This window comes from Lathamus discolor, chromosome 1 (genome assembly GCF_037157495.1).
Source record: "Lathamus discolor isolate bLatDis1 chromosome 1, bLatDis1.hap1, whole genome shotgun sequence".
In the NCBI taxonomy this organism is placed as follows: domain Eukaryota; kingdom Metazoa; phylum Chordata; class Aves; order Psittaciformes; family Psittacidae; genus Lathamus; species Lathamus discolor.
In genome coordinates, this window is record NC_088884.1 from 5142853 (window position 1) to 5156041 (window position 13189).

General features: G+C 45.2%; 1 protein-coding gene across 1 annotated transcript in view; it reads right to left on the bottom strand.

The window, feature by feature from the left end:
• Positions 1-13189, bottom strand: part of PLXNA4 (plexin A4) — a 450672-nt gene that overhangs the window by 423249 nt on the left and 14234 nt on the right. The window contains exon 2 of the mRNA XM_065672631.1: positions 5573-5755. Within this exon, the coding sequence (XP_065528703.1) occupies positions 5573-5755 (183 nt within the window). The remainder of the gene's footprint in view (positions 1-5572; positions 5756-13189) is intronic.

A 13189-nucleotide genomic window follows, 5' to 3' on the forward strand; every position in this document is an offset into this window, starting at 1 on the left:
ACCCTACTCTTTTCTGCATGGAAAAACTCCATTTCATTCCTCTGTTGTCCAATCATGGCACTTGAGAGCCACTAGTTTTGTGGAAGGACCTGAGATACTGCCAGTGCCACCAGGATTCAGCTGTTCTCTCCTGATAAACAGGATGAACCCTTCTCTGGAAATGAATTTCATCCCATATGTGAAGGGGCAATGACTGCAGCAAGAGGACTCGTCATAGCAATCAACAGTGATAACAGAGCTGCAGGTTTTGATGTCCTTCAAGGTTACTTCAAGGCTGAAGCAATCCTGATGCTACTGTAGAGCAAGGTGCCTCTCATAGCAGCCTTCCAACACCTCAAGGGGGCCTACGAGAAATCTGGAGAGGCACCTTTTACAAGGGCCTGTAGGGACAGGCCAAGGGGAATGGCTTTAACCTGCCCGAGGGGAGACCGAGATGAGCTCTTAGGCAGAAGCTCTTCCCTGTGAGGGTGCTGAGGCGCTGGCACAGGGTGCCCAGAGAAGCTGTGGCTGCCCCATCCCTGGCAGTGTTCAAGGCCAGGTTGGACACAGGGGCTTGGAGCAAGCTGCTCTAGTGGAAGGTGTCCCTGCCTGTGGCAGGGGTTGGAGCTGGATGAGCTTTCAGGTCCCTTCCACCCAAACCATTCTAGTATCCTATGATATGATTCTCCAAGGCACAGGCTGACTCCTTCAATGGCTGTCAGAGCTTCCCATTCTTTCTTCAAGGCAGATGGGTTGTAACTAGCACTATAGCACTATAACACCCAAGCAGGAGAGCTGTTAGCTGGCTGATGGGACAGGGAAGCCACAGCATTGCAGCCGGAAAACAGCAGGAGCTCAGACCTGCATGTACTTTCCAATCCAATTACCTATCCAAGAATGCCAGGTTCCCCAACACATCACGAGATGGGCCAAATGAGGATTGCAAATCCAAGCTCTTAGATCTAAAAATCTCCCTATGGTGTTTTGCCTCAGGATCCAAAGAAAACAGGGTCCTCAGGGTTCAGGATAATCCAGAGGCTGGTTCATGAAACTGGTTGATATTGAGAATGCTCTACTAAGTAGAGGTGATAAGTGGTGGGAAGTGCTGGCCAGATTTCACAGCTCTCTGACCTGAAGGAAAACCTTCCCCACAAATGGCAGTGCAGATCTACAGAGCCCTTCAAAGACCTCAGAGTGCTGGGACTTTATGAAAGCTGAAATACAGGCCACAGAGTGAAAGAATTGGGTTTTAAGCCAAATTTCTTTCTCTGTGAGGAATTTAGCATAGAGAAGGCTTTGAGTGAAATACTTTGGTGGAAGAAGAAATTCTGTCTTATGGGGAAGTTTCAAATAGATGTAAATTACTATGACTCCATTTGCAGATAAACGTTTCAAAATGGACAAAGGGCTTTGCTTTGTTAGAAATGCAATTCCTAGGCTGACATTTGTAAACTCCAATTGCAGCTACCCACAGAATAAGCGCAGGTAAGTTGTATCGCTTTGACTGCAAACTATCTGCGTAAAAGCAATGACCCATAAATTAAATGCCATGAGAAGGAATACAAGGAATACTGAATACTGCTTTGCTGTCTTAGTGATGACAGGTATTAGTGACACATAATTTGGCCAGACACAAGAAGAGGAATCCAGACCAAGCATACAAAAACTTGTGCAATGCATCTCTGTGGGTTCATCTCCAGCTTTCTCTTGCCACCAGAATGAAGAGCTAAGCATGTAATGAGAGGGAATGAGCCAGTGGAATTCAGCACCTGGCTGGTTTACAGATAAGTGGTTTGCAGGAAGCACATACCCAGGAATAACTCCCTTTTCTAATGGTTTACTGTGCTGTTTGCAGAGTAACAAAACAGATATTGGTTAAACTCAAGCAATGCTTCTGTATCTCCTGAAAACAATCACCAACAATTCACTGGAATGTCAAATCACTTTCAGCCATTGTTAGTTTTCTTTTTTCCCCAAAACAAGGCTTATTTCCCATCATACACAGGAGCTCATTTTACCAATGAAGCCCACCAGGCATCCTGGAGTACACTAAAGCTGTGGCAACGCTTAGCAATGTGGTATGGAAGTGCAGGGAACACCACAGGCCAGCCAACACAGGAGGTAATTACAGATATTGGGACGTGATCAAAAGCACTGCAAGATGAAATACTTCTCCTTAGAAAGCACTGTGGGATCTTTAATGCCCACAAGTGGTCAGGAGCTTGTTTTCCATCCCATTTGTCTAGTTTAGATCACGCACCTCACAAGCTTTAGTGCTTCTTTAAGCAAGCAAAATATTTCCCATCCTTTGCAGGAGAGAAAATAAGGTACAGAGGCACAGCATAAGTTTATGGCAGAACAAAGAGCTGAACCCACTCATCCCTGGGCCACCCTCCTCCAACCCCAAGATGCCACCAGCACCCATCAGACCTTTAATCCAAGGGCACCGCTTTCTATACATAACATACAGACAAGGGGACTATTTATTTTCCCTAGCTTTGCATTTTCACCCTATTTATGTCTTCATTCTGGCTGTGCTATGGACAGGAAAGCAGAAATGGAAGGCATATTTCTCCAGCACATTATTCAGTGCCTTCCTGTTGGTCTGCACATGTAGCTGTGTGAATAAGCGAGGGTTGCAAAATGCATTTTGCCTGGGGCAGTGAAATAGCTGAGGCCAACCTTGTCATTCTATTTCACTCACTCTTTTCCTACCCTATCTCTATCTTGGTTTTCCCTTTTCTTTCTGTCTTTGTTGTCTTGGTTACATGGGCAGATTCCCGATATGCTGCTAGTTTTCATTTTAATTATATGTCCCATAAAGCACAATATTTCACTTCACTTGTGTGTGCCACTGGATAAATTCCTTTGACATATGTGACATTTGTATATCAACTAACAGATATTGCTTTACGACTGTGGGTATTCTGCAGAGTGTTCACGCATTGCACACATCAAAATCTGATATACAGTCTGTCACTTCCCTATAAAAATACACACACAGAAAAAGGCTGAAACTGCAGGGAAAAGAAGGGAAGTTCCTCCAAAAACACCTTGTAATTACTTGCAGTGAGTCTTCCAACAACTCAGTGGATCCTGCTATCATGGAGATAATCACCCAACTCCTCTCTTCATGCTATCTGAAATACTTCACTGTAGCTTGACCAAGTAGCTGTGCTGCACCAGCAGTAATGTACCATGCATGGTAAGGCCCAGCAAGCAGAATAAAAGGTATCTCCTGGGCTTTGTCCGTTGGTACACAGAGTCTCGTTTCATCCTATAAAGCTTATTCCAATTTCCCCATAGGCATTTGCTTTAAAAAGACATAAATCAAACTTCATGCTAACAGAATGGATGGTGCTGGAGTTGCAATAACAATGTAGTATATCCATTGCTTCCTACTCAAAAGCACCCGATTGATTAGCCAAGATGGAAAACAAAGCTTCAAAAAAAACCATGAAGTCTTGGTAGGGATCAAGGAGTGTCAAGTGAAAATCCCCCAGGACAAACTGGCCTTGTGCGGCACCCAGAGCGGAAAACAGGCCAGTGTCCTGAGCTCAGATACCCTCAGGAGCCCTGGGAGGGGGAAGCGTGTGGAGGAGAATCAGTGATTGCAGAAGTCACAGCAAGGATGGGGCTGAACTTGCAGGAACTGAAAATTTCACAGAGCCTGGATCAACTGATCCAAAACAACCATGTGTTTTCAGGGGAGCACCATTTCCCTGTGCGTTCTGCCTCTCTGATGAAGACTTATTCAGCTGAAGAAAATCCCAGCCCAAGACTCCAGTTCTGCTCCAACACACAGACCCGATGCAGTAACCACCACAGCAGAATATTAGCACATTAGGAAAAACGGGAATAAAATGAGGCTTTCTCAAATTACATCAGCCTGTTCAGTTCCCCTCTTCCCAATCTTTACCCTTATAAGGCTGTCCCCGCTCTCTCCCACACTCTGTTAAGCACTAAAAGCTTTACTTTCTATTTTACCCCTATTAAAACAAATCAGATCTTGGATTCTGCAACGTGACCTGCAAAGGCAGAGCTGTGTCTGAGTTTGCTTCTCCTGAAGCCAAAAGAAAACCCAAAAGCTTGGGAGTGCAGGGAAGCAGCAGCCATTCTTAACTGTTTAGGTCTTCTGGATATTTACCATTCAAATCTCAGCTACCCCATTCTCCCCCCCCAAGAGACTGACTGGAGAACTAAACAGTTTATTATGATATCAGAGATGACAGGGGAACAAAACCTAATTAGTCAGGGGAGGAGATTATTTTTATTACAACTGTTACAAAAAAAAATCAATTTGGCTCCTTTTCCACATGCCTGAATAGACTGTTAAAAAAATAATGATAATATTCCCTTTTCAAAAGCATCAGCAGTCTTTCCTTCGTTGAACAAAGCCAGAGACAATTGGCAATGGGCAGGATCCTGTTCCCCTTGCACAGGGGCATCTGAATATACAACCGTGATTTTCTTCATAGATGAAGCAGCAGATAGCATAACAAAATCAGATACTTCAGACCTTCCTTAAGCATCCATGAACAAATAACTCCCTCATGTCTGCTTTGTCCATCCTATACACAAACCATTCACCTTTTCATAGCACCTTCCCCTCTCCAGCCTGGAAGTTTTGATTTGCAAAAGGAATTCAAAGTGGAATCAATATCCAACCCCAAAGGCTCTGTCCAACCTCCAATCACAGCTTCTCACCCATCTTCATTACAGCAAAGCTACAATCTCCATGCACATATAACACCCTTGGGCTGAGCATTCAAACAAACACTGTCAGAGTGGCACACATGGGCTGAAATAGAGGTAGTGCCCATCACGACCATAAGCAGGTCACTTTTAATACATCTCTTTGCCATGAGAAAGCCACAGGTAGATAATTCCCAGCTTCCACCTCTCAAGCCTCTCCGCTATTGCCTTACAAGGCAAACTACAGAACCACAACCATGCAACAGGCATATTTTTAGTGAGAACACACAGTGAGGAACATAAATACACTCGTTAATGCATTTGGGTTTATGTGGCATCAACCATATACATAAAGCTCATTATCATTCAAGACACAGCTTTCTTTTTATGAAAACACTCTTCTTTCAGCACAAGCACCCAGCCTGACCTAAACAGAGCAACCACTAATCCCATGCTGGCCTCATGGCAAAATCACAACCCAGTCACACTGCTCTGAAGAAAGATCTCCAGAGTATGAATCCTGTTGCTGAGCAATCTTCAGCCACAGTCTTCTTTCAGCATGCACAGACACCCTGTGATCAACTACTTCATTAGAGATGGTCTGACCACAAAAAAGAATCTGTTGGCTGTAAACTGCATCAAGTCTGGCTGGGGCTGGGGCTGTGGTTTGACTTCAGAAGCATTCAACCGATGATGAACAACAACTTGGAAGGAGGATTTTCTCCTTTCTCACATCAACTCTATCCCTCAAGGGCAAAACACAGATTTTTGCCAACAGAAACGTTTTCTACCCTCAAAATAGGTGATGCACCATAAGACTGTGTTCACACCCAATGCAACACTCCAAATCTCCATAAGAACATGAAAATCTGAATTAGAGAACCACATTAGGTCTTACCTTCTTGAGTTTCCCACTCTTGGTGCCCACAAAAGCCAGGGAGTGGTTCTTGTAGACGTAGGCAATCACCGATGTCATTCTGTCTCCATCCTCAGTGTAAATAGGGAGCCCTCGCACCATGGATGACACTCCCAAGGGGGCATTCATATCCAGGCCACAGAAATTGTCATCAATTGTTAACAGCTATAAAAGAAAAGAAAGAAAGAGAATGTAATAAAATGAAGCCAACTATTCTTAAGCCGTTTGGGAAGCATCCATCCAAGCAGGGACCTCATTGCATAATATGCCTATAATTTAGGCAGGCTGACAAATCAATGACAAAGGCAGGACTGGAGAAATAGAGAGGTGGAAAAAATTTGTCCAAACTTGCATGATGAGTTACAGACAGGGGCAGAACAGGAAACTTGCTTCTCTTGAATGACAGCCTAGCAGGGTACATTATGTTAAGCCTTTTTCCTACTGCTTTACCAGTCAGTTTTACCAGTCAAGACCTAGCAATCAAAGACAAAGTCTGCTGAAAAACATCTTAAACGTCACTAGTTCTGTCAAAAGAAGCATGCACATCATTCCCATGAGATCCACAGTAAAAACCAGAGTTAAGCCTGCACTGGCATATAAAATAGACCCTGCCCTGCCCGCTAGCCCTGAGGCCCAACAGTAAGACTCATATCTATGAAACCTAAATAATTACTCCCCTCCCACCTCCAAACTCTGTAGCATCACTCAGTGCTACACTTTGGACATTATAGTCTCCCAAGGCATGGCCAGGCTTTGCCTGGGGCAGAAGCTGGTCAGCTCAGGCCGAATCTGCAACAGGGACCATGCTAAGGATTAAACACTGTACATGGTGACTGCACACACTCCCCATTTCCTGGGGTTAGTTTTATCATATAGTCCTGGGTCTTTCTTTCACTGCTTGGCCTGAGCACTTCATCCTCCTGGGTGTCTATTTCTCCCCCCATGAAATAGAGATTATCCACATTTGTCCATCTTAGTGTGGCACTGTAACTCACTGAAGTTCTTTGGAGAGGAGGGAAGGTTTCACATCTACCAAGGGACTTTTTGAGCATTTGTTGGAATACCCACAAGCTCCTCACAACCGGAGAAACGTCCCTCCCTGTTCATTAACACTGCTGCCTAAGTTTCAACACCTACTGCATTTGAACGCAACAGGCTTGTCACCAGACAGATGCTCCACTGGGATCCTTGTGTATGAATGCACATAGGGCCTACTTATCTCGGAGGGTGCTTCTTTGGGCTTCAGAGAGTTACAGAAGTGCAGCAGCACAAGAATGCAGACAATTCTTTTACCTTAAGGCACCATCTGGACAGTAGGTGAGGCAAACTCAGGTTACCCTGCTCTTGCAGGGGGGTTGGACTAGATGATCTTTTGAGGTCCCTTCCAACCCTTGGGATTCTGTGATTCTGTGAAGATCTCCATAGAGTAAGTCAAATAAAGCTCCAAATATCATAGTACATGATTGCCAAAGAAGTCAGTCTTCATCAGCTTCACTGGGGCCACTCACAGATTTGAAGTTAAGCATCCACTTATAGTGCTTTGCTGGACTAAGGCCTAGAAAGGCAATAATTAGTTGTACAGGAAGGTTGCCTAATTTTCACATATCAGGAATAAAGGACTATGACAGTTTTCTTTTGTCTGAGCTCCCATCTTCCTGAAAGCATGGCTGGAATACGTGCTGCTCCTTACTTGAGTTCACGAGCAGTAAAAGCCTGATAGCTGATTCATTTTATCCTCACCCAGCAATTACAGGGAATAATTACAGATGGCTTTATTGAATGGAAGAATAATATGTCCTAAATGTGTTTATAAACACATAAAACCTATGAGGAATTCTAACAGCCATTAGTAAGGAACAGCTAGCCTGAGCTCTGGCCTGCAAGTCATTAGTGTTTATGAACTGCCCTTTTAGAGCTAAAACACCAGCTCAAAGAGCAATTACATATGGGATCAACAACCTCCATAAGCATCAGACAGGATGTTGCTCGTCCTTGCAATGCCAGCACAAAGCCGAAGATAAATTTGCATCCCAGACTCAAAGGCCAAATTCACCTGAGGTCTAGTACCACCAAGCTGATGGCCACACTTCAGAGAGGCAGAACACCCCTGCTGACAACATGGCTTGCAAAAGCCGAGTGTTTCTGGTAATGAGAACATGTACAGCTTCCATTACATAGGTCAGGATGAAATAATTGCAGCTTGATTGCTCAGGAGGTACAAATGTGTTTGAAGCAACACATTACCTGAGTTGGGATCCATCTCATCTAGCTTTAGCCAGGTGAAAGCTTAGTAAGCAATGTAAAGTAGTCACCTAAACTAGCTCCATAATCAATAGAGGAAAGAAGGTATGTCAGAGAACAGGCATCCAACCAAACACGTAATGCACTGGATCACTCTCTGATAAAGCCAATTTGATTGCAGAAGGACTCCAGATTTACCCAGGTTGAGCATCTAACATCAAGATGTGTCATGCTTTGACCAGAAAGCTGAATTATATGGCCTTTAGGAGCCCCTTCCAACCTGAGTTATCCTACGGATGTAGGATCTGAGAAGAATCAAAGAATCATAGAATCATAGAATAGTTAGGGTTGGAAAGGACCTCAAGATCATCTAGTTCCAGGTCTTGAAGTCAGGCCTAGCTTGACCAGAAACTCTTAAGCTCTCAAATTAACACGATTTGCATTTCAAAGCTATAATAAAACTGTATGTGTCTCACTTGAACTGATGGCCTGTCAGGCTGAGAAAAGAATCATTTTAGACTGAAAGCAAGAAAACCCCAAATCTTATACAAACAACAGAAAGAGGGACAAAGGAAGAAAAGAAGAAAGTCCTACTTTACCATGTTTTTAAAGGAATAAAGAAATGGAAAACAGCTTTTTTCACCACCAAGAAAATGAAGACCTCAATAGCAGCAGCGGACACCTTACCTAGAGTGCAGTGTATCCAAACTCCATCTCGAACAGAAAATTACATTGACAAGCCTTGAAACAATAGCCATCAAGCAGAGCTGGCACAGTCCAACACATCCTCCTTAGTGTAGTACAGCCAAAACTCCAGCTGAAGTAGCTGGAAACTAGAAAAGACCCAGGCAACCATCTGGTCTGCCTTCCTGCATGACCCAGGACCTCAAATCTCAAGCAGGAGCTGCCTATGCTGTTGCGCACAGGAACGTACAAACTCCTTCTGTTTGCTCCTCAAGCAGGTTTGAGCCTGAAGAGCTGTACGATACAGCTCTGAGCTCTCTGTAACCCACTCTATCAACAGCCAAGATGTTATCCAAACTACACAATTGCTGTTAACGTATATCAAAACTCACAAAGCCAAAAATAATCCACACAGTCTTGGAAAGCCCTGAGAAGACGTAGACCCAGAGATGCCAGCACCAAGCACAATAACCTGTGGCTGATCTGCAGCACACCTTCAACCTATCAAGACTTAATTAATCCAATTGCCACAGGTTAGTTACTCCTCTATTAGAATGGGCTCAGCTCCAGCTGAACCCAGGTCTACCATTAGCAGGTAGGTCTAAGTTATTATGTGTTTTCCCCCATAAACTAAATTTAAAAGTAAATTTAAGCCCATTTATTTCATCTTATTTCCCTGAGATTATTTGCAATTAACATCTTTATAAGAAGGGCTTATGAGAAAGATGGGGACACACTTTTTAGTAGGGCCTGTAGTGATAGGATAAGGGTGAATGACTTTAAACTGAAAGAGGGGAGATTTAGATTAGATAAAAGGCAGAAGCTCTTCCCTGTGAGGGTGCTGAGGCGCTGGCACAGGGTGCCCAGAGAAGCTGTGGCTGCCCCATCCCTGGCAGTGCTCAAGGCCAGGTTGGACACAGGGGCTTGGAGCAAGCTGCTCCAGTGGAAGGTGTCCCTGCCCGTGGCAGGGGTTGGAACTGGATGAGCTTTAAGGTCCCTTCCAAATGTGATCCAAGCATCACTTTCTCTTACAGAACACAGTTTACATGAGATCTAGGACCATCACAGCACACCCTACCCTCTGAGGGTGGTGCATGAGGGCAGATAAGGCCATGATGTTCACCCACATGCTGCCACGTGAGTGCCAGAGAAGCAGTTGCCGGGTTGTGGTTTGCAATGTGCACAACCATCCACCAAGAATAGGAGCAGGGCCAGCAAGCCACACACCACATGAAAACCATTTTCACTTAACATATAACATTTCCTCTGGGGATCATCTGCAAAGAGACGCCAGCAAGCAAAACCCTACGAATAAACATCACCCGGCTTCTGTGCAGCAGCAGACACGACTCTGCAAGGGCAGAAACACAGTCATCTTCTTCAGTGAAGAGAAACACATAAGGAAGTTTGGATTTATGATGAAAGGGTCAGGAGTTGCCAGCACAGGTTTATTTTCAATTCCAGACACTCCTAGCAGCAGTATAAAGCAGCCACGTTAAACTCTCTGGAGCTTCTCTGCTTGGCAATTTTATGGTAGCAACTTTCCAGAACGAAAGTGGAGGTGACGATGTGAATTCACTGTGCTTGCTGCAGCTGGGATATCGGGGCGGGGTGGGGGGCAAAGGGAAGATCTAAGGAGGCAGGAATAGGATCAGCAATTCTCAAATCCTGAGCAGTCAAAATCTAACCCAGAAATTCACGGCACAGTCTGTAGGTAACGCAGGAGGGAAGGGGGGGGCTCTTTCGGATGAGATGCTGGGTTGGCATCAATCAGTTCAATATCCCACCTGCAAGAGAGGGAATACTCTTCACCACTCTTCTGCCCCAGGAATGCTGCTAAACATAGGTATATAAGGTGTTCTACATATCCAAAATACCTTCATGTGAGATGGTTGGCAGCTCTCTGGGCATAAATGCCCTCCTGAGTCCTGCCAGCTGCCTCCCCATCTTGGGCTGATGTGCAGGGGGGAAAACCAGCTGGTGAGAGTCTCTGGTCTGCTCCTGCCACTGATCCCAGCATCAGCAACCAGAGGGTTCGTCGCAGCTGTGGCACCGTAGCCGAGTGTCACATTCACCATTGAGGCAGGAAGGATGTGCAGAAGAAAGGGCCTCATTTACAGGAGGATTCTGGCAGGTATTTGCCTTCCCCAGGATTAAGCCTATCAAATAAATAGTTAACACAGCCCAGCCCTCCTGGAGAGGATGGTTTTACAAGGCTGGTGCTGGCTCAGTCCCCATGGGATGTGCTGAGCCCCCAGAAGCCCCCAAACTCAGCAGAAGGGTTAGAGCTCTGATTACAGCACCTCCGAACCTGTCCTCATTCCATTCCGCAGCCAAAGCGAGCACTTCAGCATTGCGCAAATGCCTGAAGCACCAGATATTAGGGAGGCAATGCAAACATTGCTCATAATAAACTGCAATTGTCCGTTAAAGATCTGCTTTTGCTATTTGCCTCTGAAACAGCCTCTGACAATCAAATACATCCTAATCCATATTTCTGGAAAAGTTTAGATGAAGGATTATCCATCCCTCATCCCTCCTTGCTTTCACTCCAGTGAAATCTTCCTCCCCAATCAAAGCACGGGGGCCTTTTTCCATATATCTCAGCAGGCTCCAAACCAATTCCACAGTCTCACTGGGGATAAAGGCTGTCCCAACAGCCAAGTCCTGCCTTTGATTTACTGCTAATACCTAACAGCCCTGTCTTCATAGGATGGCAGGTACTTGGCTTCTCACTCTGGTTATCTCAGGCTTGGCTACAGCAGACAATGGAGGGAACATATACATTATAGCTGTCTGTGCTGCCAGCAATAAGAAATCAACAGTAATATGCATCTGAGCCTTTGCAAGGAGATATCCAAGGTCTTTTCCATCACCTGACTGTAAGATCTTTCCTTCTTGATTGCAAGGACTGAGGGTGAGAGTGAGCATGTACCCTACTCAATAGAGTATTTAGAAATCTAGAGAGATGAAAGCTGTAGAATAACCTGTCACCAGGAACTTTACAGAACCTGAAGAGGTACAAGGAAATTTAGGGTCTAGAAAACCTGCTGCAGGGGTGAACCGTAAATCCCTACCCACTGGGGCTGCAAAAGATGGAAACCATCTCCCTACAAACCACAGGTCTCTAACCTCCAACAGCAGCAGTATGGTACCCAAGGCTTGTGCTTCTCTTTGCCTGTGCATGTCCTCTTGATGGTATCAGCATGGGCTTCAATGCTTGGTGAACTTCGGGTTCGATGTTGATTTGCCCTACCCCTGGCATTAGTACATTGCCTTCTTCATGTTGGACTGACTCTGCCTCTGACTTCCTGCAGTATCTCTGCTTCTGGCCATGCTGCTTCTGAGTCAGAAGAGACTTGGTTCATCTGACATTCTCCCCATGGTTTGTGCTGGGAGCTTCATCAGAACCGTCCCATTTCAGCCTGTTGGTTGTGTCTATCTGTGAAGTCCTAGTGCATGTTGGAGACAGAGTCTCCAAATTTCAACTCATGCCACGTCATTCACATCATTTGATGCCTCTTACTGCCCTCCTGATCGCACACATTCCTGACAATGGGTCAGGAAAAGGCTGCTGGCTTCCCAATGAGCATCAGTGGCTGTAGACATCTGTCATCTGCAAATCGAAGCCACAGGGAAATTTTGTGGACAAAAAGATGGGAACCCTGGGCTACCAACCAAAGATAGCTCAGATCACCAACCAACCCACTCTTCAGTGGTTAGCCTGCAGTCTAATTACATACAAAAATACCCAGTACTATTTCCACAGGGTGCTCTGTGATATAATGGGAGCTGGATAAAGAGCCAGCATTTGGAAATACATTATAATTGCACACTGCTTTTCACTTGTGCAACCACAGCACTGGTTACCATGCAATTACATGTCACCATATACAAATGACAGTGCAGTTACAGTAACTTTACCAATTACAGGGAAATTGCACTCACTATGCTCAGAGGTTTTACTTCAAACGTAATCCAGGAATGCAATACCAGAAGGTAAAGTTATCCAAATTGAGTAGAACTGGTACAGGTGTTTGGGGTTTAGGTCTGTAGTTTAAGCATCAGTTCAAGTATTAGTGTCAAGTTTCTAGCATCTTAATGTAGTACAAATGTAGTGCCTGCTACGCTGTGAGTATAAGGCTTCCCAACTGTCTGTATCATGTACTTCCATGTTGTAAAATGGGCAGTTTCCCAAAGAGGAAGCTGCCTTTCTTACAGGGATCAATGGGTTTCTTTAGTCTTCAGGCCTTTTGCTCAGCAGAAAGTGGGTGAAGGAAAGTTCAGGCTGGAGATAAGGCAGAAGCTCTTCCCTGTGAGGGTGCTGAGGCGCTGGCCCAGGGTGCCCAGAGAAGCTGTGGCTGCCCCATCCCTGGCAGTGTTCAAGGCCAGGTTGGACACAGGGGCTTGGAGCAAGCTGCTCTAGTGGAAGGGGTCCCTGCCCATGGCAGGGGGTTGGAACTGGATGAACTTTAAGGTCATTTCCAACCCAAATCAGTCTGTGACAACTCTCCTTTTTGCAGTCATTTTCACCCTCTCCCCAGCCATTTCTAGGGTTCCAATCTGAAACCTCAGCATTAGCACACCAAGCCATGTAGTTGGGGTGAAAATCAGATCCCTGAGGTGTGCGGTCACTAAGGTTTATCCCCTTACTGGTGGCAACTGTACCTACAA